The 12,345-nt window shown below is 41.2% G+C and overlaps 1 protein-coding gene across 1 annotated transcript in view; it reads left to right on the forward strand.

Moving 5' to 3' along the window:
• Window positions 1-8,331, forward strand: part of fgf10a (fibroblast growth factor 10a) — a 12,845-nt gene extending 4,514 nt beyond the window's left edge. Inside the window, exons 3-4 of the mRNA XM_031855912.1 lie at window positions 5,390-5,493; window positions 7,500-8,331. Coding sequence (XP_031711772.1) covers window positions 5,390-5,493; window positions 7,500-7,700 — 305 coding nt within the window. The 3' untranslated portion in view covers window positions 7,701-8,331. The remainder of the gene's footprint in view (window positions 1-5,389; window positions 5,494-7,499) is intronic.
• Window positions 8,332-12,345: the final 4,014 nt, after the last annotated feature.

Genomic DNA, 12,345 nt, shown 5'->3' on the forward strand with positions numbered 1-12,345 from the left:
TGTGTGTGTGTGTGTGTGTGTGTGTGTGTGTGTGTGTGTGTGTGTGTACTGTATGAACACATATGCATGTGAGAGGAGAGACAAAGACAGTATGAACCATACAGAGACAGAAAGTGACAAACTGAATTATATTTTTGCATGCCCGTGTATTATATCTGTGGTGTAAAATAACCAAGATTCCTAAAGCTGAAAGTCCAACGCCATCAACTCCAACCACAACAGTTGGGCAACATCTCACTGGCAGCTGAACTGTAAATGTAAAATGTGTGAAATGCAGATGAGCCGTCACAGCACTTTGCCTGAAAACATAACTCCTGCCGTGTCAGGCCTGTGAAATGATTTGACAGTAACTGGCAGCTTTGGCACTTTGGCGCGTTACAAAGTCAACTGTGTTAAAGGAATCACAATATCTATGTTTTTGTTTTTTTCTCCTCTCCATCAAATCACCATTAACATCACTGCCAATTTCGTTTGGTTTCCTCCCAGCTGCTCTTAAACGTGTGTGACATAACTTGCTGCGGTCGTGCTGCGCCGGGTAAAGTGATCTCAAATTATGCGGCACTGGAATGATGAGCAGCGCAGACGAGAAACTTAACGCTATCTGTTGGCTGGGCCTCTGGTATATTAAACTGAGGGTTTACGCTCAGGTGATCCGGTTTGCTTGATTTTTGAATAATATGGGTTTGTTTTTCTTGTGGTTCCCCGGCCAGTTTTGAAATCACATACAGCTTGAAGAACGGTGTGTGGTTTCAGCTATTTCTGTCCAACAAGAAAGACAGTGATGTGAGTGTTTCTGGTGGGAGAGGAAATAAAACCATCATGGGGGCAAGAATAAGCTAAATGACACAGTGAGTGCAGGTCAAATCAAACCATCCTGCTAATGAAAAAAATACCTTGAACCCCATTCAACGTAGTGCACAATATTGGTTTAATGCAATTTATAACCCAGAAACGTAGTACGAGCCAAACTAATTTTGAAAACAAGTCTAAAAAAATTGGGTCCATATTTATACCGATAAAATCAGAAACAGGCCTCTGTTTTCTCAGCTTTGGTCATAACCGTCGGCCAGGCAGGCTCTGATGTGGCCACTTAGCGCAGGATGATACTGTTGTCAACCACATCAGTCTAAACCAGGGGTGTCAAACTCATTTTCACTCTGGGCCACATCAGCATCACGGTCGCCCTCAAAGGGCCGGTTGTAACTGTAAGACTGTAAATGTAACTACTCCGAACATATTGTTAAATAACTGTCTCTGCATTTGAGTATTGTTTATTCAAGTGTAAAAATATTGTACATGCAGTTATATAAATGTAAAAATAAATGTCAGCACATTTCTGTTATTACAACTTAAATCCTTTTAATTTAGGGTTAAGAAACCCACATTACTCTCTCAAAGATCAAACTATTAAAGACAATATCAAAGACAAATATCAAACACAAGTTATTAACTTTGTTCAAAGCCTTTGAAGGGTGTGTTTGCACAATCCCACGTGAAGTATTTCATGTGTTGTAAAGACACGTTTAAAGTAGTCTTCAATGTACTCACAATACATTTCTATGTCAAGTGTACAGTAACCAGCCAAAGAGCTGCTTCTGTGACTGTGTGTTTAAGTATCTCATCATTTTGACTTTCTATCTCACAGCCAAGTCCAAGAAGGCTCTTTTTCATGCCTTTTGCTCTTTGTTTTTCTGTATCTATGAGACAAATACAGCAGACTAGTTCAATATTTGTAACTGATAACTTATTTGGTGGTACATTGATTTCTTTTCTGAATTTCTTTATTCTTCTATTGTATTTTTCATGTTTTTACTGGCAGTGCAATGGATTTTCTGTTCGTTTCAGTGTTTAGCGGCTGCACGGATGTAAAATCATGTCACAATGAATACGAGACATCATTAGTCTCTCTGATGCTAGAGTTTAAGAGAAGAATGATCTTATGACCTCAAATAATGCAAATCAGATATTAACAAACAGTACATGGACCACGTTTGCGTCATGACAATTTTGTCATTCCTTGGATGACCCATTTATATTTCACATCTAAAAGAAGAGTGAGATAATAAGTTGCTGCAGAAAAACACAGGAAGGTCAGGGAATCATCCAACATATCAGAGTATTGGACCCAGGATAAAGAAGAAGAAACAAATGTCCATTGTTGTCGCTGAGGGAGTTCATGACAGAAACTAGTCAGATTCTTCACAATACAGAGTGAGAACACTCAGGACTGTAGACTCACAGCTGGTCACCATGTCGAGGTCAAATTGTGAACAACAGCAGTATAATCTTCAAAAAAAGTCCCTGGATAAACAGTGGGATCATTTTCATAACCTCCCTTAACCTTTAGGTTCAGCTGGAGTCTCAACGACAGTGTTTCTGATGGGGGGCAAGGGTCGACAGGAGCTCTGCAGTATGTGTGTGTGTGTGTGTGTGTTCCTGTTTGTGTATGTATGTGGATCTGTGACCATGTTATGTACGAGAGTTTTGCTGTTCGGAGGAGTAAATTCACGCATGTTACCTTGCAAGTGAAGGTTACTCTTGACTTTATTTTCGTTAACAGAGCACGAGAATATATTGTTCAAGTACAAATATTAAATATTAATATTAAATATTAAGTGTATTAATGAGGTTTACAGGGAAAGAGTGATGAAGCGGAGCGCTATGGTGAAGACAGAAATTATGGAATATAGAAGGTGAAGGTTAGGAAGTCTGAGAGAACCAGACCAATACATTGAAATGTGGATTTAACATCACAAACAGTCATAATCTGCTAGTGTCATAACTCTCCTATGAGCAATAAAATAAATAAAAACATCTTTTGTTTGTCTGTTTTGCATTATAAAGTAAGATTTCCATTGATGTTAATGGTTTTGACAGGGTCCCATTCGAGTTAAACATCCCCAATTAAACATGGTGATGTTCATGAAGTGGTTAATGAACAGTTTCTTACCGTCAGAAGGCCAGGTTGTGTTTATTTGTACTCGTAGCTCCGTTAGCGTTACAGTTTGGGTTTGGCTGGCAAAGACCCCTTTTGGCTTGTGTTTATGAAAGTTGTTGCGTTGCCCTGTTACACACAGGTGTTTGTCCTTGGTAGATTCTTTAAATAAATGTTGATAGCGGAACATGTCCATGCCTTTTATATTAACTGAACCCTGTACTGTTTGTGCTTTCAGTGATGGGCTATAAAACTTTTGTCTCTATACTTAGAAACATAAATTCATGATTAAGATGGGCTGATCTCCAGTAGTTACAGAGAGGGAGAAGTCTAGCACCAGAGCTCGAAACATTCAGTGTGTGTGTGTGTGTATGTGCATGACTGCATCTGCATGTGTGCGCATGCAAGCTCTGGTCCAGTTTTTCTCCGTCTGCTCGCCATAAACTCTGCTGTTGCAATCTAAGCCTTTTGTTACAGCCTGGCCTTTTAACTCGCAGGCAGACGGGCTGCTTCTGCTAACTGGTAAAGGGCCCATAAAAGAGTCTTGTGCTTTGGTTTTGTGACAAACCACATCAAACGGGAGGGGAAAGGGTTCGAACAGGTGAAGCTGCCTTTAGAGAAGCACCGGCAGATCTTATTCTGACGGATCACAGCTCAGAAATGTGTGTGTGTGTGTGTGTGTGTGTGTGTGTGTGTGTGTGTGTGTGTAAATGTGGCGAGATGGAACATTTTGAGCCCGATAGAGAAGTGTTGTGTTGTGGAACTCGTCTGTGAGTAATGGGCTTAACATAACGAGCCAACATGATGCACTGTGCGCTTCGAAAATCGACTTGAAGCTTAGAGGTTTAACGAGCCTTTATTGACCAAATAAAGGAACTGTGGGGATGGATTGATGCCAAAGATTATATTTAACAAAAAGAAACAAGGCCAAGAGCAATTTGCAACAACAGCAACACGTATACAAGAGAAAATTGCCTGTAACTGCAAAAACATCAAGTTCATCTTTATGCCATTTCTTTTATTGTTCCAACCGCAAATCGGTCTCCCAATGATCTCGCATCGCTTTTGCAAAGCAATATGAGACAACGGTTGCACAGTTAAGTAGCAATAGATAAATGCATTAAGAGAAAAACAAAAAACATCTCCAGGGTAAGAAGACATGTGAGAGACATTAACTTCATCTTAACCCTTCATATCATTCTATATTTATTGTTATTTGCTTCTTCAGGTCAAAGAAAGAAATCGTCAAAACAACAATTAAACATTCACAATTTTTGCCTGAAGCTGAGTCCATCTTCAGTCTTTTATATTAACCTTACTACTACTACTGTATATCCAGACAGATTCAACTGATTTTTGGCAAACCAGCTTGGCATAAGTTTGTCCATAACACATAACTCGAACAAGAAGCTGCCTGCTGTCACTTTAAAACCTCAAGACTGACAATAATACACCTCTATAGAGACGCTCTATAGACTGTCCCCGTTTCTCACTTCATCCTTGCAACTATTCCTGCAACCACGCTCCACTTCCTACTGGCCCCTTTAGCTAATCCTCTCAAACCCCTGATAGTTTTACGGCTTGGTGTAACTGGCTTTAGGATGAGAGAAGAAAGGGCCGGCGACCACAGCTTAAACCAGTAATTGTTTCAGGCTTGAAAACCGATATGGACGCCTTGACCTCTTGCCAGTCTGGCAGCCAGAAGCCTCTCTCCGTCCTGTCCGTGTGCCTGCCTGCCTGCCTTAGCTCCCCTGGTCAGAAAAACAAACATAGGACGGAGAAATGTTTTTTTCCTGGCTTACACCTCGGTCCCAGGGCATGCAGCCCACAAGCTAACCAGCAAGGGGGCAAGAGGGCCGGTCTGACTGTCACATAGTGAAGAAGAAAAAAAAAGAGAGGGGGAGACGAGACTGGGGTTCACTTGTGCAAAAGAAACCGAGATGATTCAGGTTTCTCCTGCGGTATTTTGAAGCTATTTTGCAGAATTATAGAACCTAATTAAGAGTGATGCATGTTGACCTGAAACCAAAATGCCCTGTTAACATTACAAACTGATGCTAATACAGTCAAATACCTATTTCAGATCCCTTAATCTCTCGAATGAATATTCAGATTTGTAACATTACTGACACTTGCAAGAAGCGGTAAAGCCATAAACTGCAGCACTAGTGCCGAAGGGTTTAGCCAATTGATGGAATAGTTGACAGACAGAAAACAATATTTGACATCACTTTTGACAGTGGATTCATTGGATAACTCATTTGTAAAGCTAAATTTGACGTTTCTTAGCCTCTCAAAAGTTAAGATTGTTTGGTTAATATCACTATCATCACCAATATTAATATCAATACAAGCAAAATGTTAAACCAGCAACGTACAAGAATGCGACAATATCTGAGGGACCAAGCCGCACAAAGTTTTGAAACGTTTGTCTCTCTATCCCCACTGCACCAGGTATGTTGGAGATCAAGTCAGTGGATGTGGGAGTCGTGGCCATCAGGGGCCTCAGCAGTAACTACTACCTGGCAATCAGCAAGAAGGGAGAGCTATACGGAGCGGTGAGTAGCAGTTTCAGTAACGTTTTGATCTGCCCATTTTAATGTAGGATATCCATTACTTATTACGTTTAGTGTCCGATACTTATGCAGTCTGATGAATGTTCATTTTATGTGTGAATTTGATTGAAACAAGATAAGATACCTTAAACTGGTGACCCTGCAGCTTTGACTTTTCTTGAAAGCTTTTTAAAACAATGGACAAGACTCTCTATTCCAGAAACAGGAACCACAGTTAGTGAATGAGAGCTCTCCTCCCTGCTACCTACCTCTCCTCTCCTCTCCACTCCATTCAGAAAAAGGAAACACAATCCTACAGCTTCTCAATTCTGCTTCAGTCCCTGTGGGGAGGGCATGCCCTTGTTTTCATCCGTTTTCTCCCTCTCCCTCCTTTTCTTTATCTCATTCTCTCCCTCCTTTTCTTTTTTCTCTTTCGGTTACTTTGAAAGACCCAACTTTCAGTGCGTCTCTCTGGGAGCCACGCCACAGATGAAATGACACACGGTAGAAAGAGACAGAGAGGCATTCTGTTGCATGGCCTGAAACTGAATTCCCATGACGTCTTCTGCTCGGTGCAACACAAGCCATAGTAGCACGGTGGTGAAGGGCCGGCGTTCGATTACACTTGATGGGTTTACACAGTGACTTCTTTATCCGGTGGTAATCAAATGAAATCATTGTTTCATTACGACGGCAGATCAATACACGCAAGGGACACAAAGGATTATGATTGCCTTTAGGTTTTCATAAAGAAAACTCATGATGAAGGATGGATCAATTCACTGTGTGGTCTCTGCAAAATGAATTGTGTTCAGCAGTCATTTCTCTATTAAATGTAGAGACTTTTTAAGATCTGGCCAGTGAGTGAAACAGGACAGTTATTATTATTTTTCACAATTTATTACCATCATTTAATGTCACTTATGATTAGAGTTTAATTTTTTTTAAATCCGCTTTTACAATCCTTTTGATTCAAAAGGCAGCCAGCATGCACGTGCACACACACACACACACACACACACACACACACACACACACAGCTTGGTCGTACTGAGCACCAGCATATACATATAAAAGCTGCACAGTGTATGTACAATATTCCCTTATTGCTTTGTGAACATTCATTTACTTTTACTTCTGGAACCAATTTAAACAGCTGTGGGCAGATACAGAGAGAGAGACGGAGTTATATTGTGCATGTGTGTGTGTGTGTGTGTGTGTGCATGTGGGGCGAGTACATTTCTGCTCGTGAACAAACTGCATCCAGTGAACTGGCTGTTTAAGCTTTAAGCTGCTTCCAGTAAACTGACAAATGTTACTCTCTCAGATCATTTTCTCTTTATTTACCACTGGGTGGTCACTAAGGTAACAAGCCACAAACACGGTGTCACGATGCTCTTTGCTGGCACGGAGCCCGAACCTTTGAGACGTCACATGACACGCTAACCTCTCTCCCCCTGTGCCCTACCACACATGCCCTACTCCCATCATCCACTCCACTGACACACAAACATCACCTACAACAATCTGAGTTTCATGTCCAATGTTTATGTTAATAATGAAACTGAAAGATTAAGAAGAGGAATTGAGGACACGATGTGGATAAGGAGAATACAAATTGGATGGGCGGAAGATCATGATTAAGTGAAGACTATAGGCTCCATTAAATTGTGGGGTTAATAAATTGGGGTTATAACAACCACAGCTGTTATAATCTGATCTGATTTGGGATAAGTTAAATAAATAAGATCATGCAAAATCCACTAATCTAACGCAGCAAGTTCTGAAATTGACGCATTTTCACAACATGAATCTGCTCTCAAAAGCATTAGGCTGCAACAAATGCTTATTTAGAATTACTCATTGCTCTGACTTCTATGAAATAGCGACAGTCCAAAACCCCAAAGATATTAAGTTTACTGTCGTTCAAGACAAATAAAAAGCAGACTAGAAACAGGACTTTCAGGTCTTACAATCTGACATTTACACTCCTTGTCTCTCCCCTTCAGAGGGACTTTGGTCCGGACTGCCGTCTGATTGAACGCATCGAGGAGAACAAGTACAACACCTACGCTTCAGCAGAGTGGCGCAACAAGAAAAAGCACATGTTTGTGGGACTGAACGCCAACGGCAAGCCAATGAGGGGGAAGAAGACACGTAGGAAAAACACTGCCACTCACTTCCTGCCCATTGTGGTACAACCACGATGATTGGACATATCAGCCACGAGAGAGCTCTGCACAATGCAGGGTATTGGACTTTTTTGGAGTTACGGCGATGGCTACATTGGACAGATCTGAATCAGATCTGAATGATGCACTGAGGAGGAATGGAATGGAAACCTATATGACATTTTTATCTCTGTTGGATAAAGACATTTCTATTTTTAAAAGAAAGAAATAAGATATATTGCCTAACAATGTGTATTGTATTTTCTGTTTTAAGTTATCAAGTACATTGGCACAGTAGAAAATATGAAAAAAATGACTTCTGTGCCAAAATGTGATTAGTAACTCACATTTCTAGATTTGTGTACATGTAAAGCGCTTGACAGGGAAGAAATAAAATGAGAGAATATGTAAGAGGAAAAGAAAAAGAGGAGAAGAGGAAGTATGGATAGAAAGCCGACTGATCGAAAAGGAGGATAAAAGACAAGAAAAGCAGGAAAGGAAAAGGATGAGAAAGAGTTAAGAGTCAAGAAGCACCATCACAACAGCAAGTCTAACACTATCATATGTTTTCTTTAAATTTATTTATTTTCTGTAATATTTAACGAAAACGAACAAAAACGCAAAAAGGACGAATCTTGTCTTTTTTTTTACCATTTATGCTTGTCTTATTGAATACTTACCATTTAAACCTGAATAAATATAAAAAATATATTTGTCTTCAAGTTGTTTGACTGACTTATTTTCACCTTTCAATTATTGGTTGTTCATATTTTAAATACACAGTGAAGAGATAGAAACAAAATACATAAATAAACTAAACATTCAAGGGAATGCCTCAATCAGTGGACCCCGTAATTGATCCGCTGTTTTCCTTTTATATTACCATGAGAAGAATTAAAATATAGGAGACAAAAGATAATGTGACAGTGCTATACTATTGTATTCTTCATCTGCTGGTGAAGACCATGAGATTAGAGTTGAAAAGCAGGTTTTTGACCTTTGAAATAGCAGGGTTGAAAAAAGAATCTTAGTTTTTGGTCCACTTACGAGCTTTTTCTGAAGCTATCAAACGCATCTCATGGTCTTCATTGGTAGATGGACCTTTACTCAGTTTGGCTGGATGGAGCAACCACTTTTCAATGATGTGTACTGTGTGGTTGACAGCTTCAGAGCTAGTAAGTAGGTCATTTATTACCATTTCATAAGGTCAAGAATTATCTCATATTATATGATTATAATCATCTATATCTAAGAGATCAGAGTCTAAAACTAACTGAGTAAATCGGTGGAGTACTTTCACAACCGGGACGTGAATCAGGAATCTGTAAGTAATTAGATTTTTTTTTTTAAAGAATCCCAGCAGACAACCTGGTTGATGAGTTCACTTTCCATTTTCTCGCTGCAAAAAACCCTCTCTTCCTACAAGTACACATGGCAAACATGGCTTCCTGGAGGATAAACACTGTCTTTTATGTGATAACAACAAAGACAAAACAGGCTTTAGAAATGGCCGACACACACGCAGGCTCTCTCTCACACACACACACACACACACACACACACACACACACACACACACAGACACACACACACACACACAGACACAGACACAGACGGCTGGGTAAAGTGGTGTGTGCATCAGTGTGGTCCAGCAGCTGGGAAAAGCCTCCTCCTTGACCTTACTTGTCTGAAACCTGTTGCTGTGCCCCCCCAGAGACAGAAAGACACATAGAACAGGACATATGGTGTAACGTAAATATCACTCCCTTGTTTATCACCTGATTCTCATTAACTATGATGTCATGTTTTCTTTATTCCTCTCTTGCTTTCCCTCTTCTTTTCTTAAACTCCCTCTCTGCTGTCTGGGTCCTGCTGTTTCCCCCAGCACTGCATTCACTTCCCCTCCCCCCCCCCTTGTTTTTCAAACTTTTGTCATGTCTTGGTAAAGTTCAGATAGATTCCAGCATTTAGAGGGATCAGACCTAGAGCAAGGTTATCGCACAAACACACACACACACAGACACACACACTGCATCTGCCCAGGGCTGCAGCAATTGTAATGTGTTCATTGCATCCATCACCTTCAACTTTCTGCCATCTGTTTCTGCGTGTGTGTGTGTGTGTGTGTGTGTGTGTGTGTGTGTGTGTGTGTGTGTGTGTATAAGGTATTTCCTGAGTATGATGGAGTCCACCAGAGTCGGTCGATCCCAATGTGTTTATTACAGAAAAGGGTCCTAGATCCTATTTTTGTGTTCAGGAGTCCTCAGTGCCTAGCACTCATGTCAAAAACGTGAGTAAGTATGATGCATCAGAGGGAGATTCAAATTTCCTTTCATCCTCCCAGGGCATCTAGTCCTTTGTTTATATGATTACTTGGGTGTTCTGTAAACGACATATCATGTACAATTACTCTGAAATGTTTTCAAGACACTGATTCCCCCCCTGCACACACACCCCCCCCCCCACCCCCAAACCCCCACCCCAATCTCCCTCCCTCATAAAGTTCAAGGGCTGGCATTCCTAAGCCAAGATTTCATTATTATTTGGGGGTACAACTTCAGAGAGCTACATATGTTAAGCTTCTCGTTTAAGTCCGTTTTAGAACATAGGAATCTCGAGCAGACATTTGAGACAAATTTGTCTACTTGTTCATTCAGGGGAACTTGGAATCAAGACTCCATATATGTCATGTGTAGACCTCTTGGAATAGCTTGATGTTTTTTGTTTTTATTGCAACTTTGACATGACTTAATGTAAGGCTTGCCTTTTACACGTAATGCATAACAAGGCCAGACTTTAAACGCAGGGCCTTTATCCAAGACAGATGTTTCACACTGATTATCTACCCCAATGACATCTGAGTCAGTCTGTTCAGCGGCACCCAAGCCACGCATCATTTCTCCCATTTCTGCAGTGTGCCTAACATGTTACTAAAAACTGTTTGCCAATGCCATTTTTTTAGTGTTGTGCTTGGGTATGTTTGGTTAGTGTTTGGTTTGTTGAGGCATGTGGCGAGGCTCAGTATGTGGTTTCTGTTTTGACTACATCAGGATCTATCGGACCTGTGTCGGACCTCAAATGAAACGTACACCATCGGCTTCACACGTTCACAGCTCCTCTGTTTGCTCAGAGAGTTCTGTGGCCGTGCGACCTGACCGCAGCAGCAGCTGTGAATATTTTACTTCCCGGGGAGAGAGAGAGTTTGCAAGCTCTGAATTGGAGAAAGACGTGTGGGTTTGGAGGAGAGGTGAATAACTGAAAGGACCACAGTCCTGGGGGCATTTACGGCAGTTGACGGGGGCGGGGGGCTAGAAAGAAAGGGAGGAGGGGAGTTGTTTGCTGAAAGGGCAGCAGTTTGGACGGGATGCCGAAGGGTGAAAGGAGGGGGTGAGCGGCTGAGAGGAAGAAGGGGTGATGGGGGCGATTAAAGGAGTTGCCAGAAAATTTGGGGTTGGAGGGTCGGGGGGTGGTTTCGAAGGGGTATTTGCAGAAGTAAAGAGGGTTGGGGGGGCAAAGGGGCTTGGAGGTAATCATTGGAAGCAGACCAAGGGAGTTCCTGGAACCGAGGAGGTGAACCTGGAGTCCTCCTCCTCCTCGCATGTTCAGCTCCTTTTAATTAATTTCTTTTTTTTTTTTTATCATTTAGTCCTTCATAGCTAAACTTTTTGACATTGTCTCTCTCGTCAACAGCACATTTACCCCTTGCATGCAACATAATCAATAAGTTGCATTAAAACGATGAATTACACGAACATGTAAAGTAAATGGAATTGCCTGTACTGACAAACCCACATAGACTTAAGCTCCAAACTGCTTTTCAGCCTTACATATTTCACTGTTTTGGTTCTACAGCCAGAAGGTTAATTCAAATCCTGCTGCTCTAATCAACACTGTTACAGACAGAAGCAAGCAGCCATTTCCAGCCAAAAAAAAATCTGATTAACGGATGTCTCTGTCAGCTTCAGCAACAGATCAAGTCAGCGACTAGCTGTTGAAGGAAGACATCTCGCTGCTATAGAGCTAGCTATCTTTCTCAGGTGTTGGTGGAGACCAAAACAGAGCTATGAGAGTCATTCATGAGATAGCCGGAAAATTAATTCCAACAGATGACAATCCTGATCTGCATACCCGCCCTGTGAATAGGCAACTGTTTGCCAAAAGGTTAGCCATAACGGCATATTAATGCAGCTACATGTCATGGCTGTGTGACTGACCGCTTAGTTTGGAGTTTGCCCCTATTGGCCAAGAATGGTAACTGAATTATTTATCATGCTAAAGTAAAGTTTGTTTGTAGTAATACACTTCTACTTACAAGTAATTACTTACTATTCAATTACAGAATAAAACATTAGTAGTCACAACACTTGAGCATACAGTATGTTTGCATTTGGTTTGAGCTTGTCGGCTGAAATGCTTTAGCTACTGTTACAAGAGTTTATAGAGTGATGCTACAGTACACACAGCATACAGATGTTAACTCTACCTGATACAGGGAACCTGTATGATGACTTAGACTTACACTAGATAGCTGAAAAGGTTTAGCTACCTAGTCATTTTCTGGTACACCAGCTAAACACACAGTCCTCTCATTTCACCACCATGATGGCAGGCAGGCAGGCAGGCAGGCAGGCAGGCAGACACACACACACACACACACACACACACACACACACACACACACACA

The sequence above is a fragment of the Anarrhichthys ocellatus genome, unplaced genomic scaffold (assembly GCF_004355925.1).
Source record: "Anarrhichthys ocellatus isolate YVR2014 unplaced genomic scaffold, GSC_Weel_1.0 scaffold16, whole genome shotgun sequence".
Classification (NCBI taxonomy): domain Eukaryota; kingdom Metazoa; phylum Chordata; class Actinopteri; order Perciformes; family Anarhichadidae; genus Anarrhichthys; species Anarrhichthys ocellatus.